This window comes from Thamnophis elegans, chromosome 1 (genome assembly GCF_009769535.1).
Source record: "Thamnophis elegans isolate rThaEle1 chromosome 1, rThaEle1.pri, whole genome shotgun sequence".
In the NCBI taxonomy this organism is placed as follows: Eukaryota; Metazoa; Chordata; class Lepidosauria; order Squamata; family Colubridae; genus Thamnophis; species Thamnophis elegans.
This window is the reverse complement of record NC_045541.1, coordinates 148622120-148633480: the sequence shown is the minus strand read 5'-3', so window position 1 is coordinate 148633480 and position 11361 is coordinate 148622120. Positions and strand designations below refer to the sequence as shown.

The following is an 11361-nucleotide window of genomic DNA, read 5'->3' as shown; positions in this document are numbered from 1 at the left end:
AGGGTCTGGAGGCTGTTAAACACTGGATGGGGGTCAACAAGCTTGTGCTCAATCCAGAAAAGACCGAGTGGCTGCTGTGTTTCCCTCCCGCGAATTGGCCAAGTGTTCCATCTCTCAGGCTGGGGGGTCAAATTATACGCCCCTCAGACAGGGTTCGCAACTTGGGAGTCCTCCTGGATCCACAGCTGACCTTCGAACATCATTTGTCAGCTGTGACCAGGGGGGCATTTGCCCAGGTTCGCCTGGTACACCAGTTGCGTCCCTACCTGAACCGGGAGGCCCTCACAACAGTCACTTGTGCCCTTGTGACCTCTAGGCTGGAATACTGCAATGTGCTCTACATGGGGCTGCCCTTGAAGAGCATTCGGCGACTTCAGCTAGTCCAGAATGCAGCCACGCGAGCGATTGTGGGTGCACCTCGCTTCACCCACGTTACACCTATCCTCCGCGAGCTGCACTGGCTGCCTGTCGATCTCCGGGTGCGCTTCAAGGTGCTACTTATCACCTATAAAGCCCTTCATGGTAGTGGGCCTGGGTATTTGAGAGACCGCCTACTGCCAATTACCTCCACTAGACCGATACGATCGCATCGATTAGGCCTCCTCCGAATTCCATCTACTAGCCAGTGCAAACTGGCAACTACCCGGAGGAGAGCCTTCTTGGTGGCTGCTCCGACCCTCTGGAACGACCTCCCCGTGGAGATTCGTACCCTCACCACCCTTCAATCCTTCCTCGCCGCTTTAAAGATCTGGCTGTCCCGGCTGGCCTGGGGTTAAGATTTCAACCCCACCCGAATTGTGTGACTGTTGTGTTCTCTTTTAATATGTTGTATTGTTTCCATATTGAAATACTGTTTGTCTTCCCCCCCTCCCTTTTGAATTGTGAGCCGCCCTGAGTCCCCCCAGGGAAAAGGGCGGCATACAAATAAAGGAAATTCAAATTCAAATGTCTTTAAAATTATTTTCTTAGACAAAGCTCTATTTTTCTCTACTTTCACAATAGCATTGGCCTTTCCTGGAAGCTCTTTCCATTTATACAGTTGACAGTGTCTCCTTTACCCATTTTCTTATAGGGTCTGATTTAGTTAATTATACATCTGAATTCCTAATACTTAAATATATTATAATTAACATGGTAACATATTAATGAACAATTCTTTAGTTTTTCTGTTGCAGAGTAGAAACTAATTGCAAAAGTAATTTCTGTGTTACAGTACAAGCTTTGGAAGAGTGATTTTTCAGCAAGTGTTGAGGGGCAAAGGGTTACTTTTCCAAGTGGCCTGGTTCAGTGATTTCTGTGGTTAGGACGATGAAAGCATTTTCTGGCTTCAGATGGTCCATGACCAAATTGTTTTGGACCATTCACAGAACAAAACTGTATAGTTTTACACAGGAACAAAACAAACTTGTTCCAGGCAACAGTAAAAACCAAGGTGGAAGAATTTCCTGTTATTTAGTGTCTCTCCGCATATGCATACTGGCCATGAAAAACTATTCCAGGATTTCAAAGGTTTTTTAGCCAAAAACCTGTAACCAACAATGGAAGATTTGCTCTTGGACCATGGATAATGAAGTATGATATGGACTTTTTGACATGATTTTGGATATTAGCTTTGATGGGAAAACTGCTTTTGCACTGAATGCAAGTGATTGCTCTTGGGCGATTTCACCCAAGGAAAATATTCTAATTGGTTAGTTGAACTTGCTAGAGAAAAGAACTTAGGGATTATAAAACAGTCCATCATGAAAAGTTCTAACCCTGAAACAATTTTTACCTCAAAATGTTTCATCTTGGAATATAATTCTATGAAATATAATTGTATGCTACTTATGTTCCAAGGTTTAAAAAGGAGTATCCATTATACAATTCAGTGACACAGGATCATGTATTGAGGCCTTAGATTTGTTCATGGTTCTGCCAACCATTGACTTAGCAAGCCTTCTCATTTGTTCCTACTTTACTGTTTTTCTTGCTGTGATACTAAGTACTAAATATTTATAAAAGTAATCCCCAGTTTAGGAATCCAAGTTCAATTCATATGGCCTGTCCTCAAGTCAAATTTGCATATAAGCCAGATAGCATTATATAGAATACTGTATAGATTTTGCTAGATAAACCCATTCTTAACTATGGGTGCTTAACTAAGGACATTAAACTGGCTTCTCCCAACTTTTCACCCTCACAAATACTGACTTGATATTTGTACTGCAGAAGAAACACATCTATTTTGCTCTTAAATGCGTACTAGCACTGACTGGAATATTGATCACCTTTAATTTTCCTTACCATCCCTTATCAATAGCTTTCTATATTAAAATGCTACAAATTTAAACCAACATCTAGTGACTAGATTGTCATTCCAATTTTCCTGCATTACCCAATAAGCTTTTTAGAAGTCAGTCATGATTGCCTCAGTCTGTGGGAATACACCCAAATCATTTGCAAAGTGCAGAGTACAATCACAGTTGTGCTTAGAAACTCAGTTCTGCATGCTTTATATGCAGCTGTTTTTTAAAAAAAAGGCATTTAAATTGGGTAGCAGGGGAACATCAATTATAAATTTAATACAAGTTCACCACAAAATTCCGTCTCTTTCCTTTGAATCATATTTCTCATTTCATAGCTATTCCATATGGATTACATCCTAACCACATACGAATCTATGCCACGCCACTGAGCACCTTACAATAGCTTTTATATTAATAATATCCCCCGTTTATTTCCCTCTCTCAGAGTATACAAAGTGAGAAAACGAAAGATGCTTGGATGGGAATGAAATGGGCTCACAAACACAATCAAATTTTTGATTACTGCCCACATTAGGTTAGAAAAAAAAACACTGATGTGTCCCGACTGAAGATTCCAAAACCAAATCCTTTATTTTCACAACTGTATAAATGTGCTCCAAGTATTTATGTCCAATACAAGTTTAAAAGAAACATGCCAGACAGCAAACTTGGATCAGTCTGCTGGTGTATTAACTCCTCTCTTCTGTTAAGCTTAGTTACAAATACCAGTCATGGTAACATATATTTGAGTTCAAGAAGTATAGCACGATGTTTATAGCTATTATAGCTTGTGCACAAAGGTTGCACTTCTGGCAAGATATGCAGAGAAGTTGGAAACTAGATTCATTTTAAATAGCATCAATATCAATGTCATCTTCCTTCTTGTTTGCAGTCTTCACTGTTTCAACTTTAGGTACACTGGCTGTCTTGGAGTACACCACCTGCAAAAATAGACAAGTTTAGTCACAGTAACATTGTTACACAGTTGAGGCTTTTTATTATCATGAAATGAGCAACAAATCCTTTTAACCAAACATGCATTTGCAAATTAGAGCTTCTAATACATGTGGGTAAAGCAGTGTTTTTCAACCACTGTGCCGTGGCACACTAGTGTGCCGTGACATAGTGTAAGGTGTGCTGTGGGAAAATTACTTTACATATAGTCAATATAGGCACAGAGTTAAATTTTTTTAACATTTTCTAATGGTGGTGCGCCTCGTGATTTTTTTCATGAAAAAAGTGTGTCTTTGCACAAAAAAGGTTGAAAAACACTGGGGTAAAGAACATTTAATTAAAGCTCACCTCAATGTTTTCATCTTCATCATCTTCTTCCTCATTGCCAGACGATTCCTCTTCAGCTTCTTTCAGCCATTTAATGAATGGCTCTGCTTTGATACGAATTTCTTTGGCAAGCTCTTTAGAAACATATTTCTTTGAGGCCTAAAACATCAAAAGAAAGTTCGAAACAATTTATGCAGATGTTTTATAAGTATGGTATTTTAAACCCAAGTAACGTTTAGTCGCAAGGTTGGGACATTCTACCCATGAAATCTTACCTTAAATGGAAAACAGCTGTTCCAAAGAACAGCTACTTTAAGCTCTAGCTAGCCTGCTTCACTCAAAAACCTTTCCAGAGCCTCACATTTAGAAAAATAATCAACAATGCCACTTAAGTGTATTTTGTGCTTGCTCCTCCCCACATTGAAGATTTCATTTAGAGCAGGAGTGTCAAATTGGTGGTCGATGGGTTGGATGCGTCACACACAGGTCATGCCCAACCCAGCTTGGTGAAGGAAAAAAACTTTGCAAAATGTCATGTGACGGCAACGTGACACTATGAATGACACATGATTTAGAGTAGTTTTTTCTTTTCAGCATCATCAACGAAGTACTATAAAGCACAAATCCTACCATGCATTTTTTCAAATTAGGGATTATGTAGTTTGCAACTGCTGTCTTGATTTGTAAAAACTGACCTTTTCTGCCCAGCCCAATATGACTTCTTCTTCCAGAAGATCTGCATCATACATTTCCTTCAGGATGTGTGGAATTTTAGAAATAAGCTGTGATTGATGCATAGCTACTACGCACTCAAAGCCATGAAGAAGATACCGCTGGGCCTTCTTGTTGTTGTGGCAGAACTAAAATGTGAACCAGAACATATTAGGAAATAAGTGTAAATTAGCATGTGTAGCCCACTTGCCTAATCATAAACTACCAGTAACAGAAATTTCACACAAAAAAAATAAGGCAGGTAAATGCAGGCTTGTGTCTTTAGACCTGGCTCAGTCTTCAAACGGAATTTTCAAGATATACTATGCACTATATGCTGTTGTATTATTAAAACTGCATGCACAAGAAGCTAAAATTTAATTCACCTTTAATGGCCAATATAGTAAATGCCAAGGCCACCAGTAAGAAAATAATAACCACAAAGTCCCCTTTTTTATAAGAAATGTTTTTATTCTGAATATGAAACAACTTTTATATATATCTGTAGTGAATCAGATTGGGACAGGAAGCAGAAAGCCCTATTGTCTCAAAAGAATGTTTTTGATCCACAAAAAACTTACACGCAAGAAATGGCGCCTGTATTTCTTTATCTGTTCTCTTATTTTTTCATCAAAGAGGACTTCAGTCAGCACCAGAGGGCCCATAGCTTTAACATCTAATCTTTCTGCTTCTGCCACAATATCTTTGTCGGAAGACTCTATGACACCTTCTTCTTTCTTTTTCTGAATCAGAAAAGACATTTTGTTGTAAAAGAAACATTTTTCAACAGTTATTTCCCCAGTTGAAATTATCCCATTTCAACTTTAAAAAGTTTTTTAAATTAGGAAAACATGCCATTTATCTGAAATACCTTAACAAAGTCAAACAGTAAATTGACTCTTTGCTCAACAGTCCTTTCTAGATCATCAGTCAATGTGAGTACTTTTGCACGATCAGTGATTTCATCCATTCTACGCCTTTGGGCTTCTTCAGTGGTATCTTCACCCCAGTCATCATCTTCATCTTCCTGAAATTTACAAGGTAACCATTTTCATAGTTTTTTAAAAAAAAAGAAATATACACAATTCAACTACTTTGATCTGTGTTTTCCTTGAAAAAAATAACCCGTTATTCCCCTGAATAATTAACCATAAAATTGAGACTCCCCTCTAATTACCAGAAAAAGGTCACCATAAATTCACACTCATTTTCAAGGAACTACAATGTTTACAATAAAACCATGCATTTGTTGCTCATTTTTTTGTAGCCAGATCTACTTACCACTACATTTGGAGGACTAAGTTCTTCTGGTGGTGCTGACTGTGGTGGTGGTGTCTCGGTATTAGACACACAACCATTCTCTTTATCCTTGCCTTTTCTATTCTTCTTTTCTTTCTCTTTCTTGCCTGTACCAGACTCACACTCTGTGAACGTTAGCAAGAGTCCAATGAAATATTTTTAACAGACATGGATCCAAAGATTTTTAATTTACAAACTCCGCTTTAGCTGTCTATCAGGTCAAGGTATTTGAGTGTACTTGGATAATCTTAAAATCAGTCTGCTTGTATACAAATTTTTGAACTACAAAGCAGTTTATCTAATTACAAAGCCTACACATTCAACTTTTGATTCAGTCTGAGTATTTAACAAATAATGACTTTTCCATATGCAATTTATCAGCCTTTAGACAGATTTTTTTTTCTAAGAACAATTTTATTTTCTATAATACAAGATTGTGGCAGACTCCTGCATGCAAGGTAAGTGGTGATATGACTAACAAGTAACAAAAAGTAAATATTAGTCTTTCCAAAGATGTGGAAATCTCACTGAAGTTTATTTCTAGCCCAAGTAATGGAGCAACCAACCTGTTATGGACATTCTAAGGTTATTTTTAAATTTTAAAATAAAAACTAAAACAACAGGGAATAAGTTATTATGTACAAGAATACTAATCTAAGTCTGTCTTGACTGCATATGGCATGGAATACACTAGTACAGGTGGTCAGTCCTCATTTTATGACCAAATGAGACCAAAAATGTTTGCTGAGACATTTAAGTGATTTTTGCCCCATTTTACAACCTTTATTGCCACAGCTGTTAAGTGAATCACTGCAGTTAGTTAATAACATGGTTATTAAATGAATCTGCTTTCTCATCAACTTTGCCTGTCAGAAGATAACAAAAGGGGGGGGGGTCACATGATCTCAGCACATAAATGAGCCAGTTGCTGAATTTTGTTCATGTGACCATGGGGATGCTGAATGGTCATAAATGAAAAATGGCTGTAAGTCATTTTTTTCACTGCCATTGTAGCTTTGAACAATCATTAAATGAATGATTGCTAAGTCAAGTACTACCTGTATTTCCTGTCACTTTCAATGCCAATACTACGAAGTTGAAAGTGAATATATCCATATACACTCCAGAATATATTTGCTTATAAAGAACACCATTAATACATTGTTACAGTCTGTATAACAGATGGCCTCATTTTTAAAGACCACTGGAATAGGTCAGGCTATGTTTAGTATTGCAAGCTTAAATTGAGATAGACAACTAAGTTATCTACCCCAGAGTGTTGCTTGCCCTGCAGTCTTCACACAGCACTGTTCTCCAGACAAGTTCCAACACACATAGAAAACTTCCTCCAGTTTCCCCCAATTAAGTAGAAAATAAATAATCCTTTATAGGTAAATATCAAAATCAAGAACAAACACTCACCAGGTGGGTTTTTAAGGATGAACGTGCAGAGTTTATGGTTTGTGTCAAGCATGCCTCGATAGCCACAGGCTTTGCAAGAGTTACCAATAGTTTGTTTCTTAGGGTTGACATGCTGCCAAAGAGAGCAATAGTTTCACTACAAATTATTTCATTTATATCTATATATGCTACCCCTTCTATTTTATAACCCTTTCTAAAGAAAATGAAACAGCGGAAAGCAATAGAGCAATATATGTTCTAACTGGCTTGTGTTGAAAATTCTAGACTAGCTTGTTTTAAGTTTTGCTTTGTTATAAAGTTTAGCTACAAAGCCTACTCAAATTCACTCAACAAGTAATTTGGTATATAATTAGTATACCTTATATTGTCTTGTCACACATACTGTTTATTCATTAAGTACCGAAGTAATCCTGTTTGAAATGTTAGCTAAATATGTCTAATTACAAGACAAGTATCTCCTGCCTTTCTTTAAAGAATTTAGTGAGATATTGGTAGGGCACCTCAGAGAAAACCTCAAGGTTGACCAAATACAAAACTGTTTCAGTGAGATTGCTGAAACTGGATTGCAGATTGGGAAAAAAAAAACTTTATATATTATTTTCTTTCTAAATTCTTAGCATTCTAGAAGCATCACCTACCAGATCAGTTTCAGGATTTTCACACTCAGGACAGAGAACAAATTTTTTAATGAACCCATCCAACATGTCTTGTAGCTTATTCGCCTCATGAGATCCATTGACAATGTAACGGTCATTCTTAACATCAAACTGGGTCTGCGCTCCCAGCTCACAACCAAAAAATTTGGTGGGATCTTTCAAGAAAAGAAAAATTAGCCATGAAGTTTTCTATCAACTCCTTTCCCACACTCACTTCTGACTAACCTTCTGCAAATTTATTTCAATTTATTTATTTATAGCACCACTCAACTCCAAACTACCACACTGGGTCTTCCAGTAGTAGTTCTAGTTCTTCCTATTTCTTCCTCCATCTGCTCATGAAAAATGCAATCATTATTTTATTATCTTACTACAATTTTAAGACCACCTTTAGAATTCACATCACAACTGTTTCTGCACAGAATCAACATTCCTTAGTTAATACGGAATGCATCAAAACAATAATTATGCATTGCTTTAGAGTACTATTCACAATAGCTATCATCACTATAAAAAAACTATTCAAGTCAGCTCTTTTCCTTTCTGCCTTAAAAATTGCTGACACCATGAGGCAGAAGACAAAACTTGTGTATTTAGGCTGATAGTGACAATAGCACTGTTATTGACAGTTATCTCACACTTCCATGAGGCAATTGAAACTGAAAAGGGGGGGGGGACTGAAAATGAGAAAATGAAGTGTGTGTCTATACTATAGTAGTATTATTTTCTAAGATACTTTAAAAATGCTTTTGCTAATAAAACTAAGCTCAATGGAAAATTATATGGAACTTACACGTAGGAGGCCGATTAAGCGCCTTTGCAACGTCAACCATATTGACGATAACTGTCTTTATCCCATTTCCTTTGCCCTCAACCTGAAAAGGAAACTCAAGTATATATGATATCACACCATTAACTGGTAATTTTAACCCACATTTGAAGAAAAAGTGAAATATCTACCTTGGCAATCAAACGGGGCATTTTGTAGCGATAGAACTGATCTGAAACACTGCGGTTGACGTTGACAGACATTTTGGCTTACTAGTAGCTTTATCAATAAGATGGAGAGATCTTTGATTGCAACTTTTTGGTATCTTCTGTCTGGAGAAGACGTGATGACATAAACGACTGCAAGAGTTCTCGGTCTCTGACATGAAAAAATTTTCGCCACTGAGGCTGTGAGGTTCTTGCTTGTATGCTATATTTCCCCAATACAGGTACCAATGGCTGCGCAACAGCTCTGCAATATTAATATGGAAAGCTTTTATACTTCACACACATGCCCACATTTGTTTTGTTTGAATTCAAACATAACTGGTCTGATTTTTATACAATACTGAACATAAGAGCCTCCAGCAAAAATTACAGAATTATGAATGCTGATTTTGTCACAACACTGCAAGCTTGGTATGATGAATCAATTATGTTGTAGACTATGTTTCTGGACTTCGTAACAATTATAGCTTATTACATTATATTGTTCTATGACCAGCAATGAAGAAATGTTTTCATTTAAGTTTTATTATTATTTGTTAGCCAGTCCTAATTTTGGTAGGAGACATATATTACAGTTTGCCAGCCAATAGTTACTTCAGTGGTATCCTCTATTAAGAAAGACGAACTTATGAAGTTGAGAGAAACAATATTTAATCCTTAAAAACGAGTAAAATATTTTAAAAAGTATCCCTATGCCTCATAATAAACGCAATTGCTGTTGAATTTAAAATAAGTCAAGGCTTTTATTCTTTTACTTAGGCAGATGAATTTAAAAACCACCAAATTTCTCTCCACGTGACCTACACACGTGCTTATAATAGTTATGAAATACAAATGAAGCGGCAAGAAAAAAAAATCCTAAAAAGGGGGGGGGAGAGAAAGGAGCTCAAATTATTTTATCTTAAAGAGGTAAAACCACGAAGAAGCTATCGCGTATAAACCCACTTTAAAAAAACCCGAACTCCTCCCTCTCTTCACCCCAGCGTCGGAATGACTCAGAAATGCAGCAATTAAGCACTGAGTCAGCCCTAAATACAAAGCGGCGGCAGCGTAGTCGCCGCTCAGCCCATCCCGCCGCCCCTTTTCCCGAACCCTCGAAAGCGCCCGAGCGCAGCCGCCCGCCCCCTCCCTCCCCCTTCGCACACTGCGGGTTTAGGAACTGCGCCACAGAGCGCGCACTCCGCCCGCTTCTCTCCTCCACCCCCCCCATCATCACGAGGACTGAGGCGCGGAAGACCTGGCGGCCGCCATCTTGTAGAGCCGCGCGTTCGTTCAAGAAAGCGAAGGGGGGGAGGGGGAAGTGACCGCCAGCGGCGGTTAAGGGAAGGAGACGCCACCTCCATATTTGCAGGCTTCTTTTCTAGAGGCGTTGGGCTATACGGCCCACCTCGCATCCTGTTTAGGGCGATGCGGTCCAAGGCCGAAGTTGGGACTACGAGTCCTTCTTGTCTCTCCTCCCTTCCCATCTCGAGAACGAGCTATTTTTGTAGCGACCCTTCGGAGGGCAATTTGGGGAAGGGAGCAGTCGTGGTGTCTCGTCCGCTCGTCCCCAACAGACTCGACCTTGCCATTCTGTCCGACAGGAAGTTACTCGAGGCCAGGCATTACGGGCCAGTACTAACACCTTCCACTTACACAAATGAGGTGTGTGTGTATGCGAACGACCCTCGCAAGCTCTTTCAGGCCGCCGCCCGTCTTCCTCACCGTACTGGCCTCCGAAACGCAGCCCCACCAGCAAACAAGCTGTCCTTCATTGCTCCCCCCCTCCATATGTTAACCTCTCACACCCCCGTCCCCTTTCTTTTTTTACTTACCGTTTTCGTCCAATACAGACATAAACCCAACGCTGCTCGCCCCGGGCTGTGACGAAGCCGAATTAGTACGAGGAGAACGATGGCGGAGCTGAGGGTGTCACCGAGCACCCGGGCGCTTTTTCTAAAGAGATACAGATGCGGAGGAGGCGGACGCCGCAACCGCCAGGAGAGGGGAGGGGGGGTCCAAGCGTCCTGAGGCGGGCGGGATCAGCGGGATCAGCCTTGCCGGTTACTCTGCCAGAAGGGAAAGACCATCAGCTGAGGCAGCATTGTTAGCCGGGCGGCGGAGCGCCCGCACCTAAATTCAAACCGAGCTCAAATCTGCCATAGCGGCAGCATTAGGGTGGGTTTTTTTAAAAGGAGAGGGGGAGGGGCACAGCTGTAATGGCCGCCAAGTACCTACCTCTAGAATGTTCTCGCGCCGACTGAACAACACCGTCGCGAAGGCTGGGATCAATCAGCCGCCGGAGAGTCCACGCCTCCCTCTTCGTCGTATTGGCTCATCGTGAGCCGTTCTTCTTTTTCATTGGTTTCAGGTGCTTGTCAGTCATGATGTTAGGCGACCTCTCCTTATGTTCGCTTTCTTTCTTCCCACCCTGTCGCCGATCGAAGAAATACCAGCGCCCAAAAGGACATCACGTTTAACAACGCGAGCCAGAATGTCGCGAGAGTTATGCAGAAGGGGAAGAATGAGTCAGTGTTCTCTGTTGCGGGGGGGGGGGGGAAGGAGGGTTCTTACACGTTCGCGTGCAGAGGTTGCATGTAAAGAAATGCATTTTATTCTCGGAGTACCATCTCGTCTTCTGTAGTACTGAATGCTACTGTTAAAGAAACGGTTGCCTTTTTTAAAAGGCGGGAATTAAATGTATTTACTATATCTCGGTTTTCGTCAAG

The 11361-nt window shown here is 40.0% G+C and overlaps 1 protein-coding gene and 1 non-coding gene across 2 annotated transcripts; both read right to left on the bottom strand.

Annotated features, from left to right (window-relative positions):
• Nucleotides 1-2854: 2854 nt before the first annotated feature.
• Nucleotides 2855-11071, bottom strand: EIF5 (eukaryotic translation initiation factor 5). Its single transcript, XM_032234777.1, has 12 exons — nucleotides 10871-11071; nucleotides 10468-10701; nucleotides 8618-8897; nucleotides 8451-8532; nucleotides 7640-7812; nucleotides 7002-7113; nucleotides 5562-5704; nucleotides 5152-5307; nucleotides 4862-5023; nucleotides 4265-4429; nucleotides 3591-3728; nucleotides 2855-3229 (listed from the first exon to the last, which is right to left on the bottom strand). The coding sequence occupies exons 3-12, from the start codon at nucleotides 8687-8689 to the stop codon at nucleotides 3137-3139; spliced, it is 1296 nt and encodes a 431-aa protein (XP_032090668.1). The 5' UTR covers nucleotides 8690-8897; nucleotides 10468-10701; nucleotides 10871-11071; the 3' UTR covers nucleotides 2855-3136.
• Nucleotides 6740-6864, bottom strand: LOC116523792. Its single transcript, XR_004257149.1, has one exon. It is a non-coding gene; the product is annotated as a small nucleolar RNA SNORA28 (small nucleolar RNA).
• Nucleotides 11072-11361: the final 290 nt, after the last annotated feature.

Excerpts from the sequence above, each read along its gene's own strand:
- EIF5 (XM_032234777.1), bottom strand. The coding sequence starts at position 8,689 with ATGTCTGTCAACGTCAACCGCAGTGTTTCAGATCAGTTCTATCGCTAC. Across the intron at positions 4,430-4,861 it reads ACAGGCGCCATTTCTTGCGT|TTCTGCCACAACAACAAGAA; the intron begins GTAAGTTTTTTG and ends TTCACATTTTAG. Across the intron at positions 3,230-3,590 it reads ATGAAGATGAAAACATTGAG|GTGGTGTACTCCAAGACAGC; the intron begins GTGAGCTTTAAT and ends CTATTTTTGCAG.